The 24,714-nt window shown below is 44.8% G+C and overlaps 1 protein-coding gene across 1 annotated transcript; it reads right to left on the bottom strand.

Annotated features, from left to right (window-relative positions):
• Positions 1–753: 753 nt before the first annotated feature.
• LOC311106045 (protein Hook homolog 2-like) lies at positions 754–20,374 on the bottom strand. The gene is made up of 22 exons (XM_084148324.1): positions 20,210–20,374; positions 19,241–19,323; positions 16,464–16,536; positions 16,260–16,310; positions 15,927–16,059; positions 15,465–15,532; positions 15,153–15,215; positions 14,868–14,948; positions 12,901–13,064; positions 12,645–12,785; positions 12,307–12,508; positions 12,074–12,184; positions 6,516–6,603; positions 6,286–6,352; positions 5,593–5,730; positions 4,815–4,902; positions 4,150–4,184; positions 3,951–4,033; positions 3,728–3,831; positions 3,453–3,560; positions 3,291–3,362; positions 754–3,120 (listed from the first exon to the last, which is right to left on the bottom strand). The coding sequence occupies exons 1-22, from the start codon at positions 20,252–20,254 to the stop codon at positions 2,989–2,991; spliced, it is 2,130 nt and encodes a 709-aa protein (XP_084004450.1). The 5' UTR covers positions 20,255–20,374; the 3' UTR covers positions 754–2,988.
• Between the last annotated feature and the right edge of the window lie 4,340 nt (positions 20,375–24,714).

The following is a 24,714-nucleotide window of genomic DNA, read 5'->3' on the forward strand; positions in this document are numbered from 1 at the left end:
TGCGTTTATATTTTTGTTCAGTCCCTTTAACTGCATGTCCAATTCGTGATGGTAAATGCCCATTGCAATATATTGCCAATGGACAGTTTTCATTAGACATTATATATTGCCAGTGCCAACATTTCATACTGCAAATGTTGGCACTAGCAACATATGTCTAATGGACACTGTCCATTTCCAATATATTTAAGCAGTGATTTACCATCACTAATTTGAAAGGCTGAAATCAACACCAAAGAGCGAGGGAGAGGCACCACTAGCTCTGAGAGCCATCCCGAGTTCAACGACGATTGGGCATCACAGCAATGTACCTGAATGTCCAATTTAGGATGGTAAATTCCCATTGTAATATATTGCTAATGAAGAGTGTCCATTACCACATGATATATTGCCAGCGTCAACCTGTTATACTGCAATTGGACAGTGTCCATTGCATGCATATATATGGGGATTTCCAGTCACAAAAAGGACAGGTTGAATTGTGCAGGCCATATCCCCTGTAGCTCAGTTGGTACAGCATGGCGCTTGCAACGCCAGGGTTGTGGGTTCGTTTCCCACGGGGGGCCAGTATGAAAATATATGCACTCACTAAGTCGCTCCGGATAAGAGCGTCTGCTAAATGACTAAAATATCTCAGTGCTTGAACATAGCAGTTCATTTGGAATGTTGATTCACTACTTTGAAATTAAAAGTCTGACTTCCTGACTTAATACCAAATAAACATCTACTTAAAGAGTAAAAAACTAAGTGAAGTTAAATGTATACACAGTCGTGGTTTATAGCCTGGTAAATAACATTGCACAGGTAGTTACACACTTAGAGGGTTAGGTACAAGCCAGAGAGCAGTTTCTCTGATATGAGTCAGATTGGGTACCAAAGAGAAGTTACATGTTTAAGCGGATACTGTCAAAGTAATCAGATGTAGTGTTCAACAATAGTGCTGTCCGTCACAGGTTCATCTTGAGACAATGTCAGGTAAAAATGAACATAGTCAGTTCTAAAAAATTATGACATTAAAGAGTACACATTGTCTGTTCATTAGCTAGTTAAGTTCCAGTGTCAGTGAACATAAGCATCTATAGTTGAGTGCTTCTGCTGAGAATGAGAGAAAAGCTACATACCATTGCTAGCTTGAAACCTTATTTCTCTACAGGATTACACAATAACATCCAGTGTGGCCAGTTTGCCCACGCATATCAATTAAATGGGAATCAATAACCCCACATTCAGGTTCTCACAAGCACCAGCGTTTCCTACATTCACATCAGTCTAAAGTGGTGTGTGCAATCAATTATCATTCTTAAACACCCTGTTTCACTCTTTAGAGGGGATACATTAAAAGTTAAAAAGAAACAAATGTAGTCCATCAGAAAATCTAGTCAATCATTCAAAGATTAAATTCCCATATTACAGCTTGAAACAAAAGCTTGTTCAATAGTCTGTGCGAATACTTCCAGTAAAATGGTCATGACATAAAAGAGGACCATATCTGCTAGTCTTTCAGAACTTCTGCCATTACATGTGAACATCATACCTCTCCTAGCAGGAATTTGATACAAAAGTGCAGTCTTTAAAAGTAGATAGGGTAACAGATTCAGGGACATTTTTCTAGTTTCTCACAAGGCAATGAACTGAACCATTATGAAAAGGGAGGAAAAGTGCTTTTATGTAAACTGTGTACCCTTGCTGCACATTATTATACAGACTAACAACTACATAAAATGCTGAGGTTAATTTTGAACAAAACAAAAATACATGTCTAGAAAGCTATTCTTCCTGCTCTTCAAACTATAACTAACAAAATAGCTAATAAATGAAGAGAAATCAAGTAGATGATACAGCTTGAAAGAAAAGTCTAAACACATTCACAGAAATAAAAAGAGGTCATGACTATGTGTGCAGAGAAAAAGTGTTCCTTTATATCGTAGAGGTATTATTGAGCTCTTCTAGATCAGGGGTGACAAACTCATTTTGCCCCGGGGACGCAGTCGGTCTTCAACAACATTTCCTCTCCATCAAAATGCGCAAAGGTTTGTCCTCCATCCTTGTTTTTGGAATTTGATGCTCCCCCACTGTCTAGCTTTCATTTAGGTGATTAATAGCGAGCTGGACAGTCAAGAAACTATATGAATGTAGGTCCATTATCATTTCTACAGTTTCAAATTTGGTTTTAGCCATTTAAAAGTATAGAGTTTTTTTAAATTAATCCAGATTCAGATGACACCCCTGTTCTAGCGCTTCACCAGTCTCTCTCACCATGTACATTTAAAAGTGTCAGAGACACAGCACAAGCCACAATATCCAAATGACATGGGCACAAATGAATACAAATAGTACAAATTCACCATGATCTCAACCCATAGGCATCTCTTATTAGTGTTTCCATGTCATAGTCGCAGTAAGAGGATAATATCTATTTAGCCTGACAGTGGACCGGACAATAAGGGTGAAAATATATCAAAAGTAGTAGGAGGGGAAGGTAAAGACCCCTACCCTATTGACAGCATAAATCATCCCTTTCCATCTTCGTCATCACTGTGGCCTTCTAAAGCATTGATTCTCATAATGTCCTAATCTAAACCTTTAGAAAACATAATACATTATAGCTAAAAACATTGTCTAAGAAATCTATGACAAAGGATTAGTTGCTCAGCTTTTCTATCCACTTCATGTTCCTTCATTCCAGCTCTCATTTAGACCCATTTCTCTCATCTTTGTTCAAATGAGTCCTGACAGCTTTGAATGCACTTGAAGGTGCAGTAAGTAGCTCTGAATCGCTGACGCTCCAGAACATCCTGTACCAGAAATGACCAGCAGGGGGCAGCAGCAGCAATCTTCACAAAACACACAGATGAGACATAAAGGCATCAGAGCAGTGAGAGTAGGAGTACAGAAGAAATGAACACTCAGATATAGACAATGTCTTGCCTCCTTTACATTCCTCATCTCCACTCTCCTCAGCACATTCTCCCCCAGGGTGGATATGTCTTATCTGGGCTGGTGGCGGGCTGCCAGGCCTCTCCTGGCGTGGGTGGACTGCCTCTGCTGGGCCAGAAAGGACTGGGCCTGGTTGGACGGACCCGACCGCTCCCCCACCACCTTCTGATGCAGGGCCATACCCTGGGAGAGAGGAATAGAGACATAAGACAGGTAAATGTCTTACTACCAGAAAAACCAAGACCATTATACAAGTCATTGCACTGCTTGCATTGTAGCACCATATAATGCCAACTGCTTTAATAATTTACTATGTAGATTAGGCACATTCGGACAGAGGTTTGCTTACTCACCATGTTGTACCAGGCACTTATGATGAGTTTCTCCTCCTGGTCATGTCTGGACCTGCTCTTCTCATAGTCATGCTGCACACAGAGGAGTTGTTCATGCATATGGAGGGTCAGACAATGCACCACTCATCTGCATTCTCTCAGTCAATGAAGGGTGGCGCTTACCTCCAGGTGCTGGATCTTCCGGTCTCTCTCAGTCAACTGGTTCTTGAGGGCCTGGACGTCAGGGGACACAGTCAGAGGCGGCTGCTTGGGGTCCAGAGTCTTGATCACCTGCACAATGAACACATACACACACATATACCCGGTGTGGAATTTCTCAGCCATGTCACGATGTGCATGACAATCTTTTACGATATCGGCAACTCAGATTTAAGATGGCAGCCAAGCACTGTTGTGCTGTACAGATGAGTTTAGTGTCAGGCAGAGTGTTGACTGACCGTCCTGGCCTTCTCCACATAGCACTTGTAGCGGTCCTCCATCAGCTTCATGTCCTCATCCTTCTTCTTCAGGATCTCCTGCAGCTCATCGATCTTCTTCGCCACTGACAGGAGGGAGGTTGAAGAGGAAATATTAACAGCATTTTCAGAGCTTGAAAGTGCTCTTAGATTGATACTATTTGATAGCACTGCTCCCAAGGGCAGGAAATAAGAGGCTGGTTACTGTTGCCGTCCGCTTTGGGCTCCAGGTCATCAATGACCTCTCTCTTCTTCTGCAGGTCTGAGTGGGCCTCATGGAGCTTCTCCCTGGCAGGAGGACAGAGGAAAAGCATCGAGGAGCCGGACGTGCAAGAATCTACAGAGCGATAATAATATTCCCTTCACAGGAGCAGTGTACAAGCATCAGTGATAATAGTACTCACAGGTGCTCCTCAAGCTTCTTCTTCAGTAAGGAGGACTGAACAGGGAGGAAGAAAGTAAGTCAACACTCAAACTACTGAGAAACAGACTTCTGACAGACAGACACAAATAATAAGCATAATACACAATTGAAGTAGTCAAAGTCAAATCAGAACCCAGGCAGGGATGGGCCATACTTACGATGGCCTGATTGGCAAAATGTCAGTCGGTGGGGGCAGGCAGAGAGAGACAGAGGGGCAGGCGTTAACGGTGTATCAACACAGCAAACAAGGGTTAATGTTCCCACACAAAATCTCAGAGAGCACAGTCACAGGCAGGCAGTCAACGGAGGGGAGAGAAGGATACACTCTACAACAGTCCTCAAGGGCCAAGGACTATATTGAGGTCTAGGTCTCTTTTTCCAATTATATTGACTACAAATTACCTAAAATGATTAAAAACAGAGAACAAAATATATATTTGAACTAAGACCCATAGACGGTAAACCGATTAAGAGAGATTGGTCATTTCCATTCCTGATTCCTATACATTTTCAGTATACTATCATCTTTGATTGGAGAAGACTGGGTCCACACAGTGATTGGTATGGACAAGGTAACAGGAGTAAGAGGATGTTAGGGGAGGAGAGGAGGGGTAAATGAGGAGGAGGGTCTGTCTCTCCACTCACATCCTCAGCCTTGCTGCCCTGCTCCTGAAGAGCCTTCTGGAGATCCTCCACCTGGGACCGCAGCTCAGAGATCTGCTGCTGGTTCAACCTGGAGAGATGAGAGAGATGGAACGAAGTGAGGAATGGATAAGAAAAGTAGGAGGGAGAGCAGGGGAAGGGAAGAGAGAATGAAGAAACCATTAAGCTGGTTATGATGTGAGTGGGTGGAAGAGGCTGGCGATGCATACAAGGTCACATCAACCGCTGCATTAATCCATTCTAGCGGTGTCCCGCCCACCCACTCCCCTGCCCTCTCTGTGTGTTGTGGTTAATTAGGGGAAGATTGAGCCACTTCAGCCATACTCGTACTCCACAGATCAGGACGCTCTCCTCCTCCTCCTGCTGAAGATGCCTGCCTGCCTCCCACACTCTGGACCCATCGTCACACACGGTCCACTCAGAAAAACAGCCCCCACACACGCTGTACGGACAGCTGGGGGACAATCTGGCCCATTGCTGTCCATCCTCCGCTCCGGCCCACACAACACAACTCAACACACAGACCAGAGGGTGAGCTGACATTTAGCTAGATCACTCCTCCTTTTAGCCAAAGGTGACACTAAAACAGAAACTCTGGCAATATATACTGTGACTAATATTGTCACTGATTGACCTTGATACATAGTCAAATCACAATGTGCATAACTAAAAACACTTTATTTTACTTTTGTGGATGAGATGCAGTGGTATTCGTATAGATGATTATAATTGTTTTACGCATGGCTACACACACACACACCTGTTTTGTGTCTCCAGGGTGTTCTGGCTGCGTTGAGACTCCTCCAGCTGACCCTGTACCTCCACCAGTCTCTGTCTGTAGCTCTCCTCCTGGACACACAGCATCTTGTTCTCACTCTGCAGACGCACCACCGTCTCCCTGTGGAGGAAGCAGAAGGGATGGGGTCACAGAGAGAAGGCAGGGAAGTGGGGCAGAGAGGCAAAGGTCTGTACACTACACACCAAAACAACTATTCAACTCCGCCTCAGCCAATTTAACAGCAGTGCCATCTGACTGGGAGCCATTCTATTCATGGAGCCAATGGCACATTCTGGTTCTAAAAATAGAGTGTGGCTGAGGAATAAGATCTTTGCCATTTGTCACAGCTGAACACTAGGGTTGGGCGGTATCCAGATTTCCATACATTCATATAGTTCCTGAACCATACCGGGTTTACGGTATTAACGGCAGTGCACACAAAGGGCATAATTTCTGTCCAAACGCTTACAAATGCTAACAAAGCACTAGCGAATTCCCATAGCGGACGCTAGCTAAATGCTAACAAGCGCAAGCAAACAAGCCTACAGTTGAAAATGTATATGGGGCACATTGATGAGCAATTGAATTCTGAACCACTGTATGTCTATTGATAGGTCAGATAGATAACACATAACAGAGAAGCGATCACGTTCACGTGTACACACTCTCACATACTTGAACTCTGTGGGCATCATCTCAGAGGCCAGGTTTCCCAATGTGCCAGAGTCCTCACATAATCCACCTGAATGGGAGAGAGAGAGCCAAGATGTCAGGTGAAAATATATCACATTTGCTTTGACAGTAGTCTTATCAACTGCCACAAAAGGACCAAAAAAAAACCTGCACCATCTTGTTATTTAGAAAAACTGAGGATTCAGGGTGTTAGTTGTGTTCAATGGACTCACCTGGTTGATTGAGGCCCTTCTGTTGGACCTGTGCACACCTGAGCTCATCATTGGTTTCCCGCAGTGTGTCTCGCTCTGAGATCAAACGCTGGAAAACACATTGGGATAACATTAGATTGCACTCAATGTGATACTACTATAAGTGTTCAATCAATCAATCAATTTTATTTTATATAGCCCTTCTTACATCAGCTAATATCTCGAAGTGCTGTACAGAAACCCAGCCTAAAACCCCAAACAGCTAGTAATGCAGGTGTAGAAGCACGGTGGCTAGGAAAAACTCCCTAGAAAGGCAAAACCTAGGAAGAAACCTAGAGAGGAACCAGGCTATGAGGGGTGGCCAGTCCTCTTCTGGCTGTGCCGGGTGGAGATTATAACAGAACCATGCCAAGATGTTCAAAAATGTTCATAAGTGACAAGCATGGTCAAATAATAATCAGGAATAAATCTCAGTTGGCTTTTCATAGCCGATCATTAAGAGTTGAAAACAGCAGGTCTGGGACAGGTAGGGGTTCCATAACCGCAGGCAGAACAGTTGAAACTGGAATAGCAGCAAGGCCAGGCGGACTGGGGACAGCAAGGAGTCACCACGGCCGGTAGTCCCGACGTATGGTCCTAGGGCTCAGGTCTCTCAGTTGGCTTTTCATAGCCGATCATTAAGAGTTGAAAACAGCAGGTCTGGGACAGGTAGGGGTTTCGTAGCCGCAGGCAGAACAGTTGAAACTGGAATAGCAGCAAGGCCAGGCGGACTGGGGACAGCAAGGTGTCATCATGCCCGGTAGTCCTGACGTATGGTCCTAGGGCTCAGGTTCTCAGAGAGAAAGAGAGAACGAGAGAATTAGAGAGAGCATACTTAAATTCACACAGGACACTGGATAAGACAGGAGAAGTACTCCAGGTATAACCAACTAACCCCAGCCCCCCGACACATAAACTACTGCAGCATAAATACTGGAGGCTGAGACAGGAGCGGTCCGGAGACACTGTGGCCCCATCCGAAGAAACCCCCGGACAGGGCCAAACAGGAAGGATATAACCCCACCCACTCCGCCAAAGCACAGCCCCCGCACCACTAGAGGGATATCCCCAACCACCAACTTACAATCCTGAGACAAGGCCGAGTATAGCCCACAGAGGTCTCCACCACAGCACAAACCAAGGGGGGGGCGCCAACCCAGACAGGAAGATCACGTCAGTAACTCAACCCACTCAAGTGACGCACCCCTCCCAGGGACGGCATGAAAGAGCACCAGCAAGCCAGTGACTCAGCCCCTGCAACAGGGTTAGAGGCAGAGAACCCCAGTGGAGAGGGGAACCGGCCTGGCAGAGACAGCAAGGGCTGTTCGTTGCTCCAGCCTTTCCGTTCACCTTCACACTCCTGGGCCAGACTACACTCAATCATATGACCTACTGAAGAGATAAGTCTTCAGTAAAGACTTAAAGGTTGAGACCGAGTCTGCGTCTCTCACATGGGTAGGCAGACTGTTCCATAAAAATGGAGATCTATAGGAGAAAGCCCTGCCTCCCGCTGTTTGCTTAGAAATTCTAGGGACAATTAGGAGGCCTGCGTCTTGTGACCGTAGCGTACGTATTGGTATGTACGGCAGGACCAACTCGGAAAGATAGGTAGGAGCAAGCCCATGTAACGCTTTATAGGTTAACAGTAAAACCTTGAAATCAGCCCTTGCCTTAACAGGAAGCCAGTGTAGGGAAGCTAGCACTGGAGTAATATGATCAAATTTCTTGGTTCTAGTCAGGATTCTAGCAGCCGTATTTAGCACTAACTGAAGTTTATTTAGTGCTTTATCCGGGTAGCCGGAAAATAGAGCATTGCAGTAGTCTAACCTAGAAGTAACAAATGCATGGATTAATTTTTCTGCATCATTTTTGGACAGAAAATTTCTGATTTTTGCAATGTTACGTAGATGGAAAAAAGCTGTCCTTGAAACAGTCTTGATATGTTCGTCAAAAGAGAGATCAGGGTCAAGAGTAACGCCTAGGTCCTTCACAGTTTTATTTGAGACGACTTTACAACCATCAAGATTCATTGTCAGATTTAACAGAAGATCTCTTTGTTTCTTGGGACCTAGAACAAGCATCTCTGTTTTGTCCGAGTTTAAAAGTAAAAAGTTTTCAGCCATCCACTTCCTTATGTCTGAAACACAGGCTTCTAGCGAGGGCAATTTTGGGGCTTCACCATGCTTCATTGAAATGTACAGCTGTGTGTCATCCGCATAGCAGTGAAAGTTAACATTATGTTTTCGAATAATATCCCCAAGAGGTAAAATATATAGTGAAAACAATAGTGGTCCTAAAACGGAACCTTGAGGAACACCGAAATGTACAGTTGATTTGTCGGAGGACAGACCATTCACAGAGACAAACTGATATCTTTCCGACAGGTAGGATCTAAACCAGGCCAGAACTTGTCCGTGTAGACCAATTTGGGTTTCCAGTCTCTCCAAAAGAATGTGGTGATCGATGGTGTCAAAGGCAGCACTAAGGTCTAGTAGCACGAGGACAGATGCAGAGCCTCGGTCTGACGCCATTAAAAGGTCATTTACCACCTTCACAAGTGCAGTCTCAGTGCTATGATGGGGTCTAAAACCAGACTGAAGCATTTCGTATACATTGTTTGTCTTCAGAAAGGCAGTGAGTTGCTGCGCAACAGCTTTTTCTAAAATTTTTGAGAGGAATGGAAGATTCGATATAGGCCGATAGTTTTTTATATTTTCCGGGTCAAGGTTTGGCTTTTTCAAGAGAGGCTTTATCACTGCCACTTTTAGTGAGTTTGGTACACATCCGGTGGATAGAGAGCTGTTTATTATGTTCAACATAGGAGGGCCAAGCACAGGAAGCAGCTCCTTCAGCAGTTTAGTAGGAATAGGATCCAGTATGCAGCTTGAAGGTTTAGAGGCCATGATTATTTTCATCATTGTGTCAAGAGATATAGTACTAAAACACTTAAGTGTCTCTCCCGATCCCAGGCCCTCGCAGAGCTGTGCAGATCCAGGACAGCTAAGCCCTGGAGAAATACGCAGATTCAAAGAGGAGTCCGTAATTTGCTTTCTAATGGTCATGATCTTTTCCTCAAAGAAGTTCATGAATTTATCACTGCTGAAGTGAAAGCCATCCTCTCTTGGGGAATGCTGCTTTTTAGTTAGCTTTGCAACAGTATCAAAAAGAAATTTTGGATTGTTCTTATTTTCCTCGATTAAGTTGGAAAAGTAGGATGATCGAGCAGCAGTGAGGGCTCTTCGGTACTGCACGGTACTGTCTTTCCAAGCTAGTCGGAAGACTTCCAGTTTGGTGTGGCGCCATTTCCGTTCCAATTTCCTGGAAGCTTGCTTCAAAGCTCGGGTATTTTCTGTATACCAGGGAGCTAGTTTCTTATGACAAATGTTTTTCGTTTTTAGGGGTGCAACTGCATCTAGGGTATTGCGCAAGGTTAAATTGAGTTCCTCAGTTAAGTGGTTAACTGATTTTTGTCCTCTGACGTCCTTGGGTAGGCAGAAGGAGTCTGGAAGGGCATCAATGAATTTTTGTGTTGTCTGAGAATTTATAGCACGACTTTTGATGCTCCTTGGTTGGGGTCTGAGCAGATTATTTGTTGCGATTGCAAACGTAATAAAATGGTGGTCCGATAGTCCAGGATTTTGTGGAAAAACATTAAGATCTACAACATTTATTCCATGGGACAAAACTAGGTCCAGTGTATGACTGTGGCAGTGAGTAGGTCCAGAGACATGTTGGACAAAACCCACTGAGTCGATAATGGCTCCGAAAGACTTTTGGAGTGGGTCTGTGGACTTCTCCATGTGAATATTAAAATCACCAAAAATTAGAATATGATCTGCTATGACTACAAGGTCTGATAGGAATTCAGGAAACTCAGAGAGGAACGCTGTATATGGCCCAGGAGGCCTGTAAACAGTAGCTATAAAAAGTGATTGAGTAGGCTGCATAGATTTCATGACTAGAAGCTCAAAAGATGAAAACGCCATTTTTTTTTTTGTAAATTGAAATTTGCTATCGTAAATGTTAGCAACACCTCCGCCTTTGCGGGATGCACGGGGAATATGGTCACTAGTGTAACCAGGAGGTGAGGCCTCATTTAACACAGCAAATTCATCAGGCTTAAGCCATGTTTCAGTCAGGCCAATCACATCAAGATTATGATCAGTGATTAGTTCATTGACTATGACTGCCTTTGAAGTGAGGGATCTAACATTAAGTAACCCTATTTTGAGATGTGAGGTATCACGATCTCTTTCAATAATGGCAGGAATGGAGGAGGTCTTTATCCTAATAAGATTGCTAGGGTGAACACCGCCATGTTTAGTTTTGCCCAACCTAGATCGAGGCACAGACACAGTCTCAATGGGTATGGCTGAGCTGACTACACTGACTGTGCTATTGGCAGACTCCACTAAGCTGGCAGGTTGGCTAACAGCCTGCTGCCTGGCCTGCACCCTATTTCACTGTGGGGCTAGAGGAGTTAGAGCCCTATCTATGTTGGTAGATAAGAGGAGAGCACCCCTCCAGCTAGGATGGAGTCCGTCACTCCTCAGCAGGTCAGGCTTGGTCCTGTTTGTGGGTGAGTCCCAGAAAGAGGGCCAATTATCCACAAATGTTATCTTTTGGGAGGGGCAGAAAACAGTTTTCAACCAGCGATTAAGTGCTGAGACTCTGCTGTAGAGCTTGTCACTTCCCCTAACTGGGAGGGGGCCAGAGACAATTACTCGATGCCGACACATCTTTCTAGCTGATTTACACGCTGAAGCTATGTTGCACTTGGTGACCTCTGACTGTTTCATCCTAACATCGTTGGTGCCGACGTGGATAACAATATCTCTATACTCTCTACACTCGCCAGTTTTAGCTTTAGCCAGCACCATCTTTAGATTAGCCTTAACGTCGGTAGCCCTGCCCCCTGGTAAACAGTGTATGATCGCTGGGTGATTCGTTTTAAGTCTAATACTGCGGGTAATGGAGTCGCCAATGACTAGGGTTTTCAATTTGTCAGAGCTAATGGTGGGAGCCTTCGGAGTCTCAGACCCCGTAACGGGAGGAGTAGAGACTAGAGAAGACTCAGACTCAGACTCCGACTCGCTACATAATGGGGAAAACCGGTTGAAGGTTTCTGTCGGCTGAATGAGCGACACCGGTTGAGCATTCCAACAGTATTTCCCTCCAGAAGCCATGAGAAAGTTGTCCGGCTGCGGGGACTGTGCGGGGGGATTTATACTAACGTTACTGTCTGTACTTACTGGTGGCACAGACGCTGTTTCATCCTTTCCTACACTGATATTACCCTTGCCTAACGATTGCGTCTGAAGCTGGGCTTGTAGCACAGCTATTCTCGCCGTAAGGCGAGAATTCTCCTGTATATTATGAGTACAGCGACTGCAATTAGAAGACATCATGTTAATGTTACTACTTCAAAGTGACTGCCTCAGAATTTCACAGATTTTAAATCCATATCCACTTTGACGACATGCCCTTGTAAGTAATACATCTTTGTCTGGAGAGGAGTTGTCTCAGGTCCTCTCTCTCACCTCTTTCTCCTTGAGCAGGGCATCATACTTGTCGTGAAGGTTATTGTACTCAAACTGCCACTTCTCAGCCTTCAGTGCCTCTGATGAATGCTTGGTGTGAAGCTCATGGACCTGACAGCAGGGAGTCAAACACATTCAGGGTCTGAAGAGAGTTCATAGCATCCTATGTCATACACACATCCATCTCCACACCTTTGTTAACCCTCCCCCATTCTCTAGCCCTCTCTGCCCACCTGTCTCTTGTATGTGTCCAGCTGGGTGCGGACTGAGTTGGCCCTGCGTAGCTCCTCCTCCAGCTCGCATGTGCGCTGCATGTAGACAGTGTTGCGCTCCTCCAGCAGACGCACCTGTCTGCGCAGGTCCCCCAGGTCCTCCAGCTTACGCTTGTACATCTCCACCAGTGCCTCCAGCCGGCTCACCCGGTCAGACGAGTGCCTGTGGGAGGTGAGAGGGTGAGATGGGGAAGCCGTTTTGAGGATGGGGCAAGAGGAAAGGGAAGGAGAGAAGGATAGGAGAGAAGGATAGGAGGCCACAACAGACTACTGAGAGGCTGCTCTCCCCCTGGGCTCACCGGAGGATGTCCATCTCATCTTTGAGGGTCTGGGCCTCCTGGGCGAGGCTGGTCAGCTCCTCGTTGCGGTGAGTGATGTCCAAAACCTCACGCTCCAGGATCTCCCCTCGCACACGCATGTCATCTCGGCTGTTCTCTAGTCTGTGTCACAAACAGGGGGCAAACAGAAAATGATCAATTAATTGTATCAAAAGAGTACAGGTACAGAGTAGAATGTATTTAGTCTGGAGGTCTGTGTTGAGGGCATGACTCTGACCTGTAGTTCTCCTCCTGTAGCTGCTCCATCTGGCTCTGTAGCAGCAGAAGCTTCTTGCCAGTGATGGTGGTGGAAGCGTCCTGTGGCTCACAGCGGCTGAGCTTCTCCCTAAGGGAATGTGTCTCCACCTGCAGGGACGACTTCTCCTCCAGGACGGCTGCCAACTGAGGATCAAACACACACAGATATAGTCAGGGGTGGAGAGGGCACAGAGAGAGAGAACCAGACACACATGGCATGTAACCAAGGCTAGAGAGGGAGGAGACCTAGAGACAAATGAACAAACAGTCACACATTGAGACATAGAAAGTGCGGAGCACAGATTTTAAAAAAGACACATTCTTCAAAATGCCGAACACTGCCCCCCCCCCAAAAAACCTCATTTACTCATGAAAATGCTGAACACAAAAAAGACATTCCACAAGTGGCAAAGAAAAGAGCCACACTCGCATATCCAGCAACAGACACTGCACATTTCTTGCAACACATGCAATGTTGTTGTTTTTTTTAATGAGGGTTTGGTGGTAACTTCACATGCACAAACATCAAAGCACAGTTAGTCAGCTGGTCTGCTATGTTCTCAGTCGGGTGGGCCACTTTCTCAATGGAGCAGTTGTTAGCATTACCCCTCAAGGTCACAACCAGGCGCTCATGACAGAAATTACTAGAAAAACAGAGGTCTGAGACAGTCTGACTAACTGTTACAAAGTGGGGAGACTGGAGAGTGGGTTCAGAAAGGGATGTTGATTAAGGATTCAAGCTAGTGAGGCTTGATGAGAGAAAGAGGAACTATCCTTGGGGTTATCATACATGGACAAGAATGTTGTTTGGTGGTTTAGGGTAAAACGTCCACCCTGACTATGTTTATGTGGGTTAGGCAAGCGGGCATTCCAATATTAAAAATATCTATTACTTACCCGTTGGACATCTTTCCAGTTTGAGCACAGCAAAACCCTACACTGAACTTTAAGGACAAATGGCTTGCTTTAGCATCATACCAGGGAGAAAGTAAAGAACTACAAAAACTACTGAGAAATTCTTAATGTGTTGAATATGTTAACATATTAAGAAATGTGCTGAATGCATAACACAGTGGTAATTGCCTTCAAATCCTAAATACTAAGCTAAATGCAATGTAATTATTGGGGATCAATGACTTAAGTATATGTACCCAATGACATTGCCTAATCAGAGGCAGCATTAGTAGCACAGTTAGCACCGTTTCATAGAGAATAATAGAGGACTCTAGTACCAAAAAGCCTATTTTAGCATGTACAGCGCCATTGAGAAGTTTCACAATTTTGAAGTAGTCAACTAGGTGGGACTTCATATGGGTTAAGGAAGGATCACATAATTCCATCCGGGACATCAGGAGGGATCAGCCAATTAATTATATTTGTGAGCAAACATTCCATAACTGCAGGTGGCAGTACATCGCCAATCTTGGCTTTATACCTGTTCAAACAACACACTCCAGGTGGCAGTATGCACCCGCTCAGTTTGTTTACTAACTCATAGAAATAGTAGAAGAAAATTGACTACTTCAAAATCAGTGGAGGCTGGTGTGAGGAGGTATAGGAGGACAGGCTCATTGTAATGGAATAAATGGAACGGTATCAAACACAAACATATGGAAACCACATGTTTGACTCTGTTCCTTTTATTCCATAACAGCCATTACAATGAACCCATCCTCCTATAGTTCCTCCCACCAGCCTCCACTCTTCAAAATGGAGTTGGCCCCAATGGTGCTGCCCGTGCACTCAGAGACGCCATAATGGGACAGATACAAAGAAGAGTCCTCCATCACTCTCTATGCACATTTTACACAACAAACCATCAGGAGGAATCAGTCAGACTGGACAACAATCCTTAGCCAAGCGAATAAATAGGATCAATTCACTCATGGCAAAGAGCTGCAGTTACACACTCCGCATGCTAACTAACAAACAGTCCTCTCTGCCCACCTGGTGCTCCAGGTCCCGACAGCGCTGGCCCAGATCCTCCTTCGCTTCCACCTCCTCGCTGAGAAAATAATACTTCCTGGACTGGAGACACAGAGAGAGGCACAAGGGAGGTTATAGACAGCACAGAGGGAGCTAGAGAACACGAAAGGGGGGAGAGAGAGAGAGAGAGACCACAAAAGACATGTAAATGAGATAGCAATTGAAGAATAGAGACAAAACCAACTTGCAGGGGAGTGAAAGTTCCATATATTCAGAGAAGCAGGGTAAAAAGAGAGCGGGTCCCACCTGGTAGTCAAAGTCCCCATAGGTCTCAGGACTTCCTGGAACAGTTGGCTCTTTAGCTAGGAGCTACACCACAACAACAAAATACAGTCAATGGCTGGTTCAAACTCCAGAAAGACAGATCACATGGTGAAACCCATTGTCAATATAGAGGTAAGCAGGACAATAATGGAGCTATTGCCTGTTTTATAGTGTATATTTCTATTAAATATCGAAAGGTTTCAGGGAGCAATGAATTGTGCTTTTAGGTGCAATCTCACAAGAGGACAGACAGATCTACAAAAGAAAAATGTCCAAAAGGCTTTGACCACTCACCTCCTGTATGGCTGTCATGACGACGTGCTGGACGGACTCCTCCAGGGTCATAATCTGCTGGATTTGCTCTATGAGAAAAAACATCATACAGGAAGTGTCCACTGAATATCACGTCCACATCTGACAGCCAGACACTCAAACACACTGCTTTACACACAGTGCAACGGTTTCTCCTGCATTCACATATCAGACCCACTAGCTTGTTCCTCTGAGGATCACATTGTCTTTTAAAACTCTGTTTTATCATAATCTGTATACAGTACATGGTTGGGGCTTTGTAGGAACAAACCAGTGAATGCTCAGTTTATCAACTCATGTGACAATCAGGTCATTGCATTAACCTGTGGCTAACTACAGACATTTGTTTTCATTTGTTATGATTTAACTCCAGTTAATCCTGCATTTTCTCCATAGGTGGCTTCCTGTTACCCAGCAGGGCCTTCTCTATCCCAGCTAGCTCACCTTGCTTCTTCTCACAGCTGACAGCACAGCCAAGCACCAGCTGAACCAGCTTGCCAAGTTCAGTCACATCTCCAAACTCCCCAATCAGATTGATGTCTGGCAGGTGCTTGTCTGCTACCTGGTGGCCAAGCACCTGTTCATGGAGGGATGGAGACAATGGGGGATTGTGAGAAAATATATGCATATAGCAATGACATTTCAAATGGACTAAGATAGGTGGAAACACTGAGGAACTTCTGGAGGAGATTGAGCTCATAAAAGAAAATGCAGGAACCGTGCATATACCATCCATCCCTTCCTTCTGATCATCAATGAGGGAAAGCCTTTACTCACATCATGGTAGTACTCAAGCATGCTCTGAAGAATCTTCTTCAGGTTGCTGACCTGGAGGAACATGAAATAAATCTGAGCTGGAGAATAAAGGCATCTTTGCCTTGGTGAAAATACACCATCTTTAACAGTGAGGCCAGTGGTCACTAAATTGCCTAGGTGACAACCTAGAGGCACTGTGTCATATCCTTCTGTCTCATACTGCACCTTGAGGCGCCAGTTGTCCCCACTCTCCTCCTTGATCCTGCCCAGCCATGCCTCATTAAACCAGGAGGGGTCTCTGTTAACGAGATGAAACACTTAACAAGACATATTCTAGGGACATTCAATACACAGGAAGCCACAGGCAAGAGTATTTCTAAACTGGAAAATGCAAACTCCCTAATGTCATACTCTCAATGAATGTCACAACAAGCAAGCCATCATTGGAAACTTGCTTGAGGCCAGATATGGAGTTATCATATAAAGACAGGCATCATTGAATTTCCATTACCCAATTCAACTAGCCTTCAGATAAAAACACTGCTTGTTTCCAGTTCGACACAAAAACAGATACATTTCTGTGTGTGTGGGGTGTGGAGTGGTTTGGTGTGTGTGGACAGAAAGGCACACATATACTACAGCAGATGAGGTATGAAAGTCATTTGGCTTGGACAGACAGTACCCTAAAATGGACAAGCCTTTGCACAAAATCACACCTAGGCACAATCTGCCAGACCAAGGCCTTGAGAAATGTAGACCTATTCCCTATCAAGCGTAGGAATATAAATAAAACAGACTAACAGCCCATCCGCTAACTTTACAAAAAGGCTTTTGAATAGATGATTGAATTTGCTCTGATCAGGCTCTATTCAAAGTGGTTAACTGGCCCAAATCAAAATGTCAGTGTGCAACTAACAAGAAATCCTGCTATGCCCTCCGACGAACCATCAAACAGGCAAAGAGTCAATACAGGACTAAGATTGAATCGTACTACACTGGCTCTGACTCTCGTCGGATGTGGCAGAGCTTGAAAACTATTACAGACTACAAAGGGAAGCACAGCCGTGAGCTGCCCTGTGACACAAGCCTACCAGACGAGCTAAATCACTTCTATGCTCGCTTCGAGGCAAGCAACACTGAAGCATGCATGAGCGCATCAGCTGTTACGGATGACTATGTGATCACGCTCTCCGTAGCCGATGTGAGTGAGACTTTTAAGCAGGTCAACATTCACAAGGCCGCAGGGCCAGACAAATTACCAGGACGTGTACTCCGAGCATGTGCTGACCAACTGGCAAGTGTCTTCACTGACATTTTCAACATGTCCCTGACTGAGTCTGTAATACCAACATGTTTCATGCAGACCACCATAGTCCCTGTGCCCAAGGACACTAAGATAACCTGCCTAAATGACTACCGACCCGTAGCACTCACGTCTGTAGCCATGAAGTGCTTTGAAAGGCTGCTCATGGCTCACATCAACACCATTATCCCAGAAACCCTAGACCCACTCCAATTTGCATACCGCCCCAACAGATCCACAGATGATGCAATCTCTATTGCACTCCACACTGCCCTTTCCCACCTGGACAAGAGGAACACCTACGTAAGAATGCTATTCATTGATTACAGCTCAGCTTTCAACACCATAGTGCCCTCAAAGCTCATCACTAAGCTAAGGACCCTGGGACTAAACACCTCCCTCTGCAACTGGATCCTGGACTTCCTGACGGGCCGCCCCCAGGTGGTAAGGGTAGGTAACAACACATCTGCCACGCTGATCCTCAACACGGGGGCCCCTCAGGGGTGCGTGCTCAGTCCCCTCCTGTACTCCCTGTTCACCCATGACTGCATGGCCAGGCACGACTCCAACACCATCATTAAGTTTGCCGACGACACAACAGTGGTAGGCCTGATCACCGACAACGATGAGACAGCCTATAGGGAGGAGGTCAGAGACCTGGCCGTGTGGTGCCAGGATAACAACCTCTCCCTCAACGTGACCAAGACAAAGGAGACGATTGTGGACTACAGGGAAAAAAAAAGATGACTGAGCACGCCCCCATTCTCATCGACAAGGCTGTAGTGGAACAGGTTGAGAGCTTCAAGTTCCTTGGTGTCCACATCACCAACAAACTATCATGGTCCAAACACACCAAGACAGTCGTGAAGAGGGCACGACAAAGCCTATTCCCCCTCAGGAGACTGAAAAGATTTGGCATGGGTCCTCAGATCCTCAAGAAGTTATACAGCTGCACCATCGAGAGCATCCTGACTGGTTGCATCACCGCCTGGTATGGGAACTGCTCGGCCTCCGACCGCAAGGCACTACAGAGGGTAGTGCGTACGGCCCAGTACATCACTGGGGCCAAGCTTCCTGCTATCCAGGACCTCTATACAAGGAGGTGTTAGAGGAAGGCCCTAAAATGATCAAAGACTCCAGCCACCCTAGTCATAGACTGTTCCCTCTGCTACCACACGGCAAGCGGTACTGGAGCGCCAAGTCTAGGTCCAAAAGGCTTCTTAACAACTTCTACCCCCAAGCCATAAGACTCCTGAACAGCTAATCATGGCTACCCGGACTATTTGCATTGCTCCCCCCACCCCAACCCCCTCTTTTATGCTGCTGCTACTCTGTTTATTATTTATGCATAGTCACTTTAACTCTACCCACATGTACATATTACCACAATTACCTAGACTAACCGGTGCCCCCGCACATTGACTCTGTACTGGTACCCCCTGTATATAGCCTCCCTACTGTTATTTTATTTTACTGCTGCCCTTTCATTATTTTTATTTTTTACTTATCTATTTTTTACCTGACACTTTATTTCTTAAAAACTGAATTGTTGGTTAAGGGCTTGTAAGCATTTCACTGTAATGTCTACACCTGTTGTATTCGGCGCATGTGGCAAATAAAATTTGATGTGATTTGTGTTAACCCACCACCACCATTATCACCAACCTCAAAACACACAAAAAACAGGTTGTGCCCTTACATCCTGTGTAGAACGTGTGCAATAGCCACTCCGCTTGTCAAGTCCTGCTTGCTGGTGCATGAGGGCACCTGAAATGTCTGTAGCTGGAAGGGTTGGACATGAGGAATGAGAAGAACATTTGTTAGTGATTATTTTTATTTTAAAAATAGTCTTCATTTATTCTACTTCACATGACAATCAATGCTACTGCCAATGCAAATGCTACTGCCAATACGTGGGGCAAATTGCCTGCTATTTGGGGTTTTAGGCTGGGTATCTATCACTGACAACTGTTGATAAAAAAGTGCTTTATAAAATACATTTGATTGATTGTGGCTTCTAGAAGTGCTGGAAAGCCATTCTACTTCTGTTTGTCTGTACAGCTAAAGTGTTTGCTAAGCACTAAATTATAGACCTCAGCTAGCTATTTAGCTGGCAAGTGGTTTGTAATGCAAGTTAAGAGGTCATTACACATTTCTAGCTAATTTTAAAATAGCCTAACCAACCTATATTTGGAGGGTTCATGGCGGAGTTTTTAAACTTGAGAAAGTCAGCTGGGGGCTAGCTAGGAGAGTGACTTTGGCTTGCTGGGGCTTGGCTAGACCTTTGTACTGATTGCATTAGATAGTGGCTAGCTCAGTTGCTGGCTGGAAACTTTGGAGCTTGTCCACGAAGACAATTTCTGATGTGGACAGTAGACAACCAAAACAATTTAGCTAGCTAGTTAGCACAGTTATCTAACTTTATTTCATAGTGACAGCTAGCTAAGTATGTTTTTTAATTTGAGCTGGTTAAAGGCACTATTAACGATCAAATGCCTATCTACGTTTAATTGTTAACACCTAATTTAATATCGCCACCTTTGAGCTACATTTCACTGCTAGCGAGAGGTCGCTTTGGATGACGACTCAGTCTGGCTAGCTTAGGTAGCAAACTATCCCAGTTAACGTTACCTAACTTGGCATTCATATTTAACTTTGTAAAACTTACCCAATTTAGTAACGAATCGCATAGCTTTGCTTTATCCAGACTCATTTTGGTTTGTCTGCTGATACTCTGCAGTTAGCACACTAGCAATCGATTGGGAGACTTTCAGCTTCAAGTTTGTTTTTAGCTTGCACTATCACGTCAGCAAACCTTAGCCTCCTGTTAGCTAGCTTGACTTTCGCGTTTTAGCTCCATAAACCATCCGAGTGAGCCTCCGTATTAAGAACATTGTCATGGCAACAGATGACCCTATTTACTATTTTGGTGACGCAAAAAACGTGTTGTTGTCACAGAGTTTCTAAACCCAGAGACGCACGCAACATCGCGAGACTTCCGGGAACGCTTGCGAAGCAGACCAAGCAGACCAGGTCGGGGTTTGGGCTTTGAGAAGTCAATGAGAGAAGTTACAAATTCTCCCTTAGTTGTTAATTTTTTCAAAATCTAAAGGCGTAACCTAGATTCGAGCTAATGTCTTAAGTATTTGAACATGTTATTACTCCAACCTCGTGAAAGTGACAAACTGACACGTTTTTATTTTTTATTGCACATGCGAAGTTTGGCGCGAGACGACCGTTACGATGATGTGTTTCTGCGCATGAGCAGATGCCGCGTTCACGTGCTAGTTGGAACTAGAAAACTCCGATATTTCCAACTTACTGATTCGTTGAACGCGGCACTTCTATAACTACAACCATTTAGCAAGTCGGACATTTCCGAGTTTCCTAGTTCCGACTAGCACTTGAACGCGGCACTAGCTGGCCAGCGTCGCCATGACATCGCCTACAAGCGTGATCGGGGAATTCTATTGGAGAAGCAGTTTCTGCCTATCTTCATACTGTACTTACTGTCTTTGTTGTTGTCTCGCATGTCTGTTGCTCAAAACAGAGTGGTATTGTAGAGATAATTTGTAGGTGTTATATTGTGTATGTTTCGAAAATGAGTAAAACCTTTATCATGCTTTTTTGGAATTAAAAAATGAATTTGTTCGAAAGAGGCCCACAAAAGAACAGTAGATGGCTCAAGTTGACAAAATGACACAGAACTGAGGAGTACAGGTGTCTCCTTCTAGCGAAACTCAGATCATGTAGCTAGCCTAGCAGAAACAAGTACATACATCCATTCTGTTTAGCAATTAAAATAGAAAAACACCATTCCCTCCTATTGATATATTTAAAAAATACGATCTCACTTTGTCAAAATGTGTTTATCTAGTGGCTGTAAAGCAAGGCACATTAATGTATCACAGCAATTAGCCCAATGGTTTCAAAATTATTCCAGTCTCTTAATTCACTATGCCTAAGTGCTGATATATCTAGGCCATCTATTCTAGGCATATGCATAGCTCTCACATTGATCTGACACCTGAGAAATGTGCTTTATCAACTCAATGTGAGAAACGCACACACATACACACACACATTTTCCTAAGTACTCTATCTCCCTGTCTACACCTCTCCCTTCTCTCTCCAATACTCACAGTTCAACCTGATGTATTTGCCAACTTCCTGTTTGCTCTGGCCAGCCCAACAAGTCAGGCTTCGTCCCCGGCCCGCACACCGTAGGCTACCTGCTCTCCTAGAACACCTATCTGTGTGACATGTCTGTTTCACTTCCTCTCTCCCAGCTCAATCTGCCTGTCAACTTTGTTTGGTCACTACCGAATAGTAACCATATTTGTCTAAACACCAGAGCCAATGTTCTGTGTAAATGACTGCACATGTTTATCCTCTGTCCATTATAGACTACAACTCTGCCCACCCACCATTTACCAATATAGTCTCTAAAAATGTGTTTAGATGTTATTTAATGTATCCATTATAGAAGTATAATACAATATCCCCATGGTATTTATTCAGGGATATAGTGCATTTGGAAAGTATTCAGACCCCTTGACTTTTTCCACATTTTGTTACGTTACAGCCTTATTCTAAAATTGATTAAATAAAGGACATTAAGAGACTTGTCCCGAAGCTACTCCTGCATTATCTTGGCTGTGTGCTTAGGGTCGTTGTCCTGTTGGAAGGTGAACCTTCACCCCAGTCTGAGGTCCTGAGCGCTCTGGAGCAGGATTTCATCAAGGACCTCTCTGTACTTTGCTCCGTTCATCTTTGCCTCGATCCTGACTAGTCTCCCAGTCCCTGCCACTGAAAAACATCCCCACAGCATGATGCTGCAACCACCATGCTTCACCGTAGGGATGGTGTCAGGTTTCCTCCAGACGTGACGCTTGGCATTCATGCCAAAGAGTTCAATCTTGGTTTCATCAGACCAGAGAATCATGTTTCTCATGGTGTGAGAGTCCTTTAGGTGCCTTTTGGCAAACTCCAAGCGGGCTGTCATGTGCCTTTTACTGAAGAGTGGCTTCCGTCTGGCCACTCTACCATAAAGGCCTGATTCGTGGAGTGCTGCAGATATGGTTGTCCTTCTGGAAGGTTCTCCCATCTCCACAGAGGAACTCTGGAGCTCTGTCAGTGATTGCTCAGTTTGGCCAGGTGGCCAGCTCTAGGAAGCGTCTTGGTGGTTCCAAACTTCTTCCATTTAATAATGATGGAGGCCACTGTGTTCTTGGGGACCTTCAATGCTGCAGACATTTTTTGGTACCCTTCTCCAGATCTGTGCCTCGACACAATCCTGTCTCGGAGCTCTACAGACAATTCCTTCGACCTCATGGCTTAGTTTTTGCTCTGACATGCACTGTCAACTGTGGGACCTTATATAGACAGGTGTGTGCCTTTCCAAATCATGTCCAATCAATTTAATTTACCACAGGTGGACTCCAATCAAGTTGTAGAAACAGCTCAAGGATGTTCAATGGAAACAGGATGCACCTGAGCTCAATTTCGAGTCTCATAGCAAAGGGTCTGAATACTTCTGTAAATAAGTTACATATATAAAAAAATGTTTTATACATTTGCAAAAATTTCTAAAAACCTGTTTTTGCTTTGTCATTATGGGTTATTGTGTGTAGATTGCTATGGACATTAAAAAAATAAATCCATTTTAGAATAAGGCTGTAACGTAACAAAATGTGGATTAAGTCAAGGAGTCTGAATACTTTCCGAAGGCACTGTATTCACTATAATAATAAAAAAACTATATTTTATAAGAATATGTGTGCCTGCCAGTATGTTAACAAATCAAATGTTCCCCTGTAGGTAGGGTACAGCACTATAGTACTGAGTTTACATGATCCTTTGTGGAAATGGTTTTGACACCTAATAGATTTTCAGTGAGGTATATTTACCAGCTCCCCCTCCCCCACTCCCCACTACCCGACCCCTGTGGGGAACACTACAGGGGTGTGTGTATGTTTGGTTAGAGAGAGGGGGCCGCAGCCTGAATAACCCAGAGTAAGAGTATGAGACCTGGGAGGAAGTGAGGTTCATGGCTGGGGGTCCGGTGGTTTAGTCATCCACTGAGGGAGGGGTCTGCTGACTAACACCGAGTGATGGGATGTGGGCCGGGGGTATTGAGAGGAGGTTGACTATTTTTGTCCCACTCCCCCTCCTTCACTCTAATTCCTCTTTTTACTTGTTCTTTCTTTCCTTATTCCCCAGATGTGTTTCCTTCCTGAAAGTCAGAAAGCAGTACTTCTCCTCTTTTCCGACCCCAGTCTGACACACATGCGTCCTCCAGGGAAGTGTGGAGGGGTGGAGGTGGGGAAGTTAAACAGAAAAAGATTGGGTAATTTTTTCAAATGTTGTGGTTTCTTCGGTTGGAAAACTATTTGGGGAAGGTTCCTTATTCACTCTTCACGGACCTACACGCTTCCCAGTTTCCACATCATAGCCTTTTCAATACAGGTTTCAGCAACTTTATCCATGGCATAGACACACATGTACAGAGCACATGATTCAGAGTTCTTCTGTTGAAGGCTATCATAATGTCATGCTGATCTGGCACTGGTGTATAAGAAGAATAAAGAGCAAACATCTTAGCGCTCAAGTTCTCCTTCATGTAGCCCAGGGATGGGCAACTGCAGTCCTCGGGGGCCAGAGGGGTGTCACACTTTCCCCCCATCCCTAGCAAACACAGCTGATTAAACTAATTGCATTCTAAACTGAAGATCCTGATTAGTTGATTATTGGAGTCAGGTGTCTTAGCAGGGGCTGGGGCAAAAGTATGACACCAATCAGGCCAGTGGACTGGAGTTGCCCATCCCTGAACTTAGCCTATCCCTGCACATGAATTAAGTTTGTGGTTGTGAGAAACAATAGCACACTGCGCCTTTAAATAAAGGAACACGAACAATCCTCTGCTGTGCCCAGGCATTGGGCGCTTTTATTTGTTGGAATGTTGGCAGAAGTTTCATCTCCCCACAGCTCTTTCCCAGGCCAGGTGTTGGAAATGCAGGAAAACAAAACTAACTGAAAAAGAGGGAATAGAGCAGTGGGGGTGAAAGAGGGAGTGCAGGGTTAGTGAGAGATACGCAGAAGTCCAATTAGAACCCAAGCTCTCTAGACATAAAGTCATCCAGCCTATGTAGGGAGGGAAAAACCTGACTGAGA

This window comes from Coregonus lavaretus (assembly GCF_964263955.1).
Source record: "Coregonus lavaretus genome assembly, chromosome: 2".
Lineage (NCBI taxonomy): Eukaryota > Metazoa > Chordata > Actinopteri > Salmoniformes > Salmonidae > Coregonus > Coregonus lavaretus.

Coding starts and splice junctions, on each gene's coding strand:
- LOC311106045 (XM_084148324.1), bottom strand. CDS start 20,254: ATGAGTCTGGATAAAGCAAAGCTATGCGATTCGTTACTAAATTGG. Junction 5,731..6,285: donor ATGATGCCCACAGAGTTCAA/GTATGTGAGAGT, acceptor CTTCCTCCACAG/GGAGACGGTGGTGCGTCTGC. Junction 3,121..3,290: donor TAAGTGCCTGGTACAACATG/GTGAGTAAGCAA, acceptor CCTCTCTCCCAG/GGTATGGCCCTGCATCAGAA.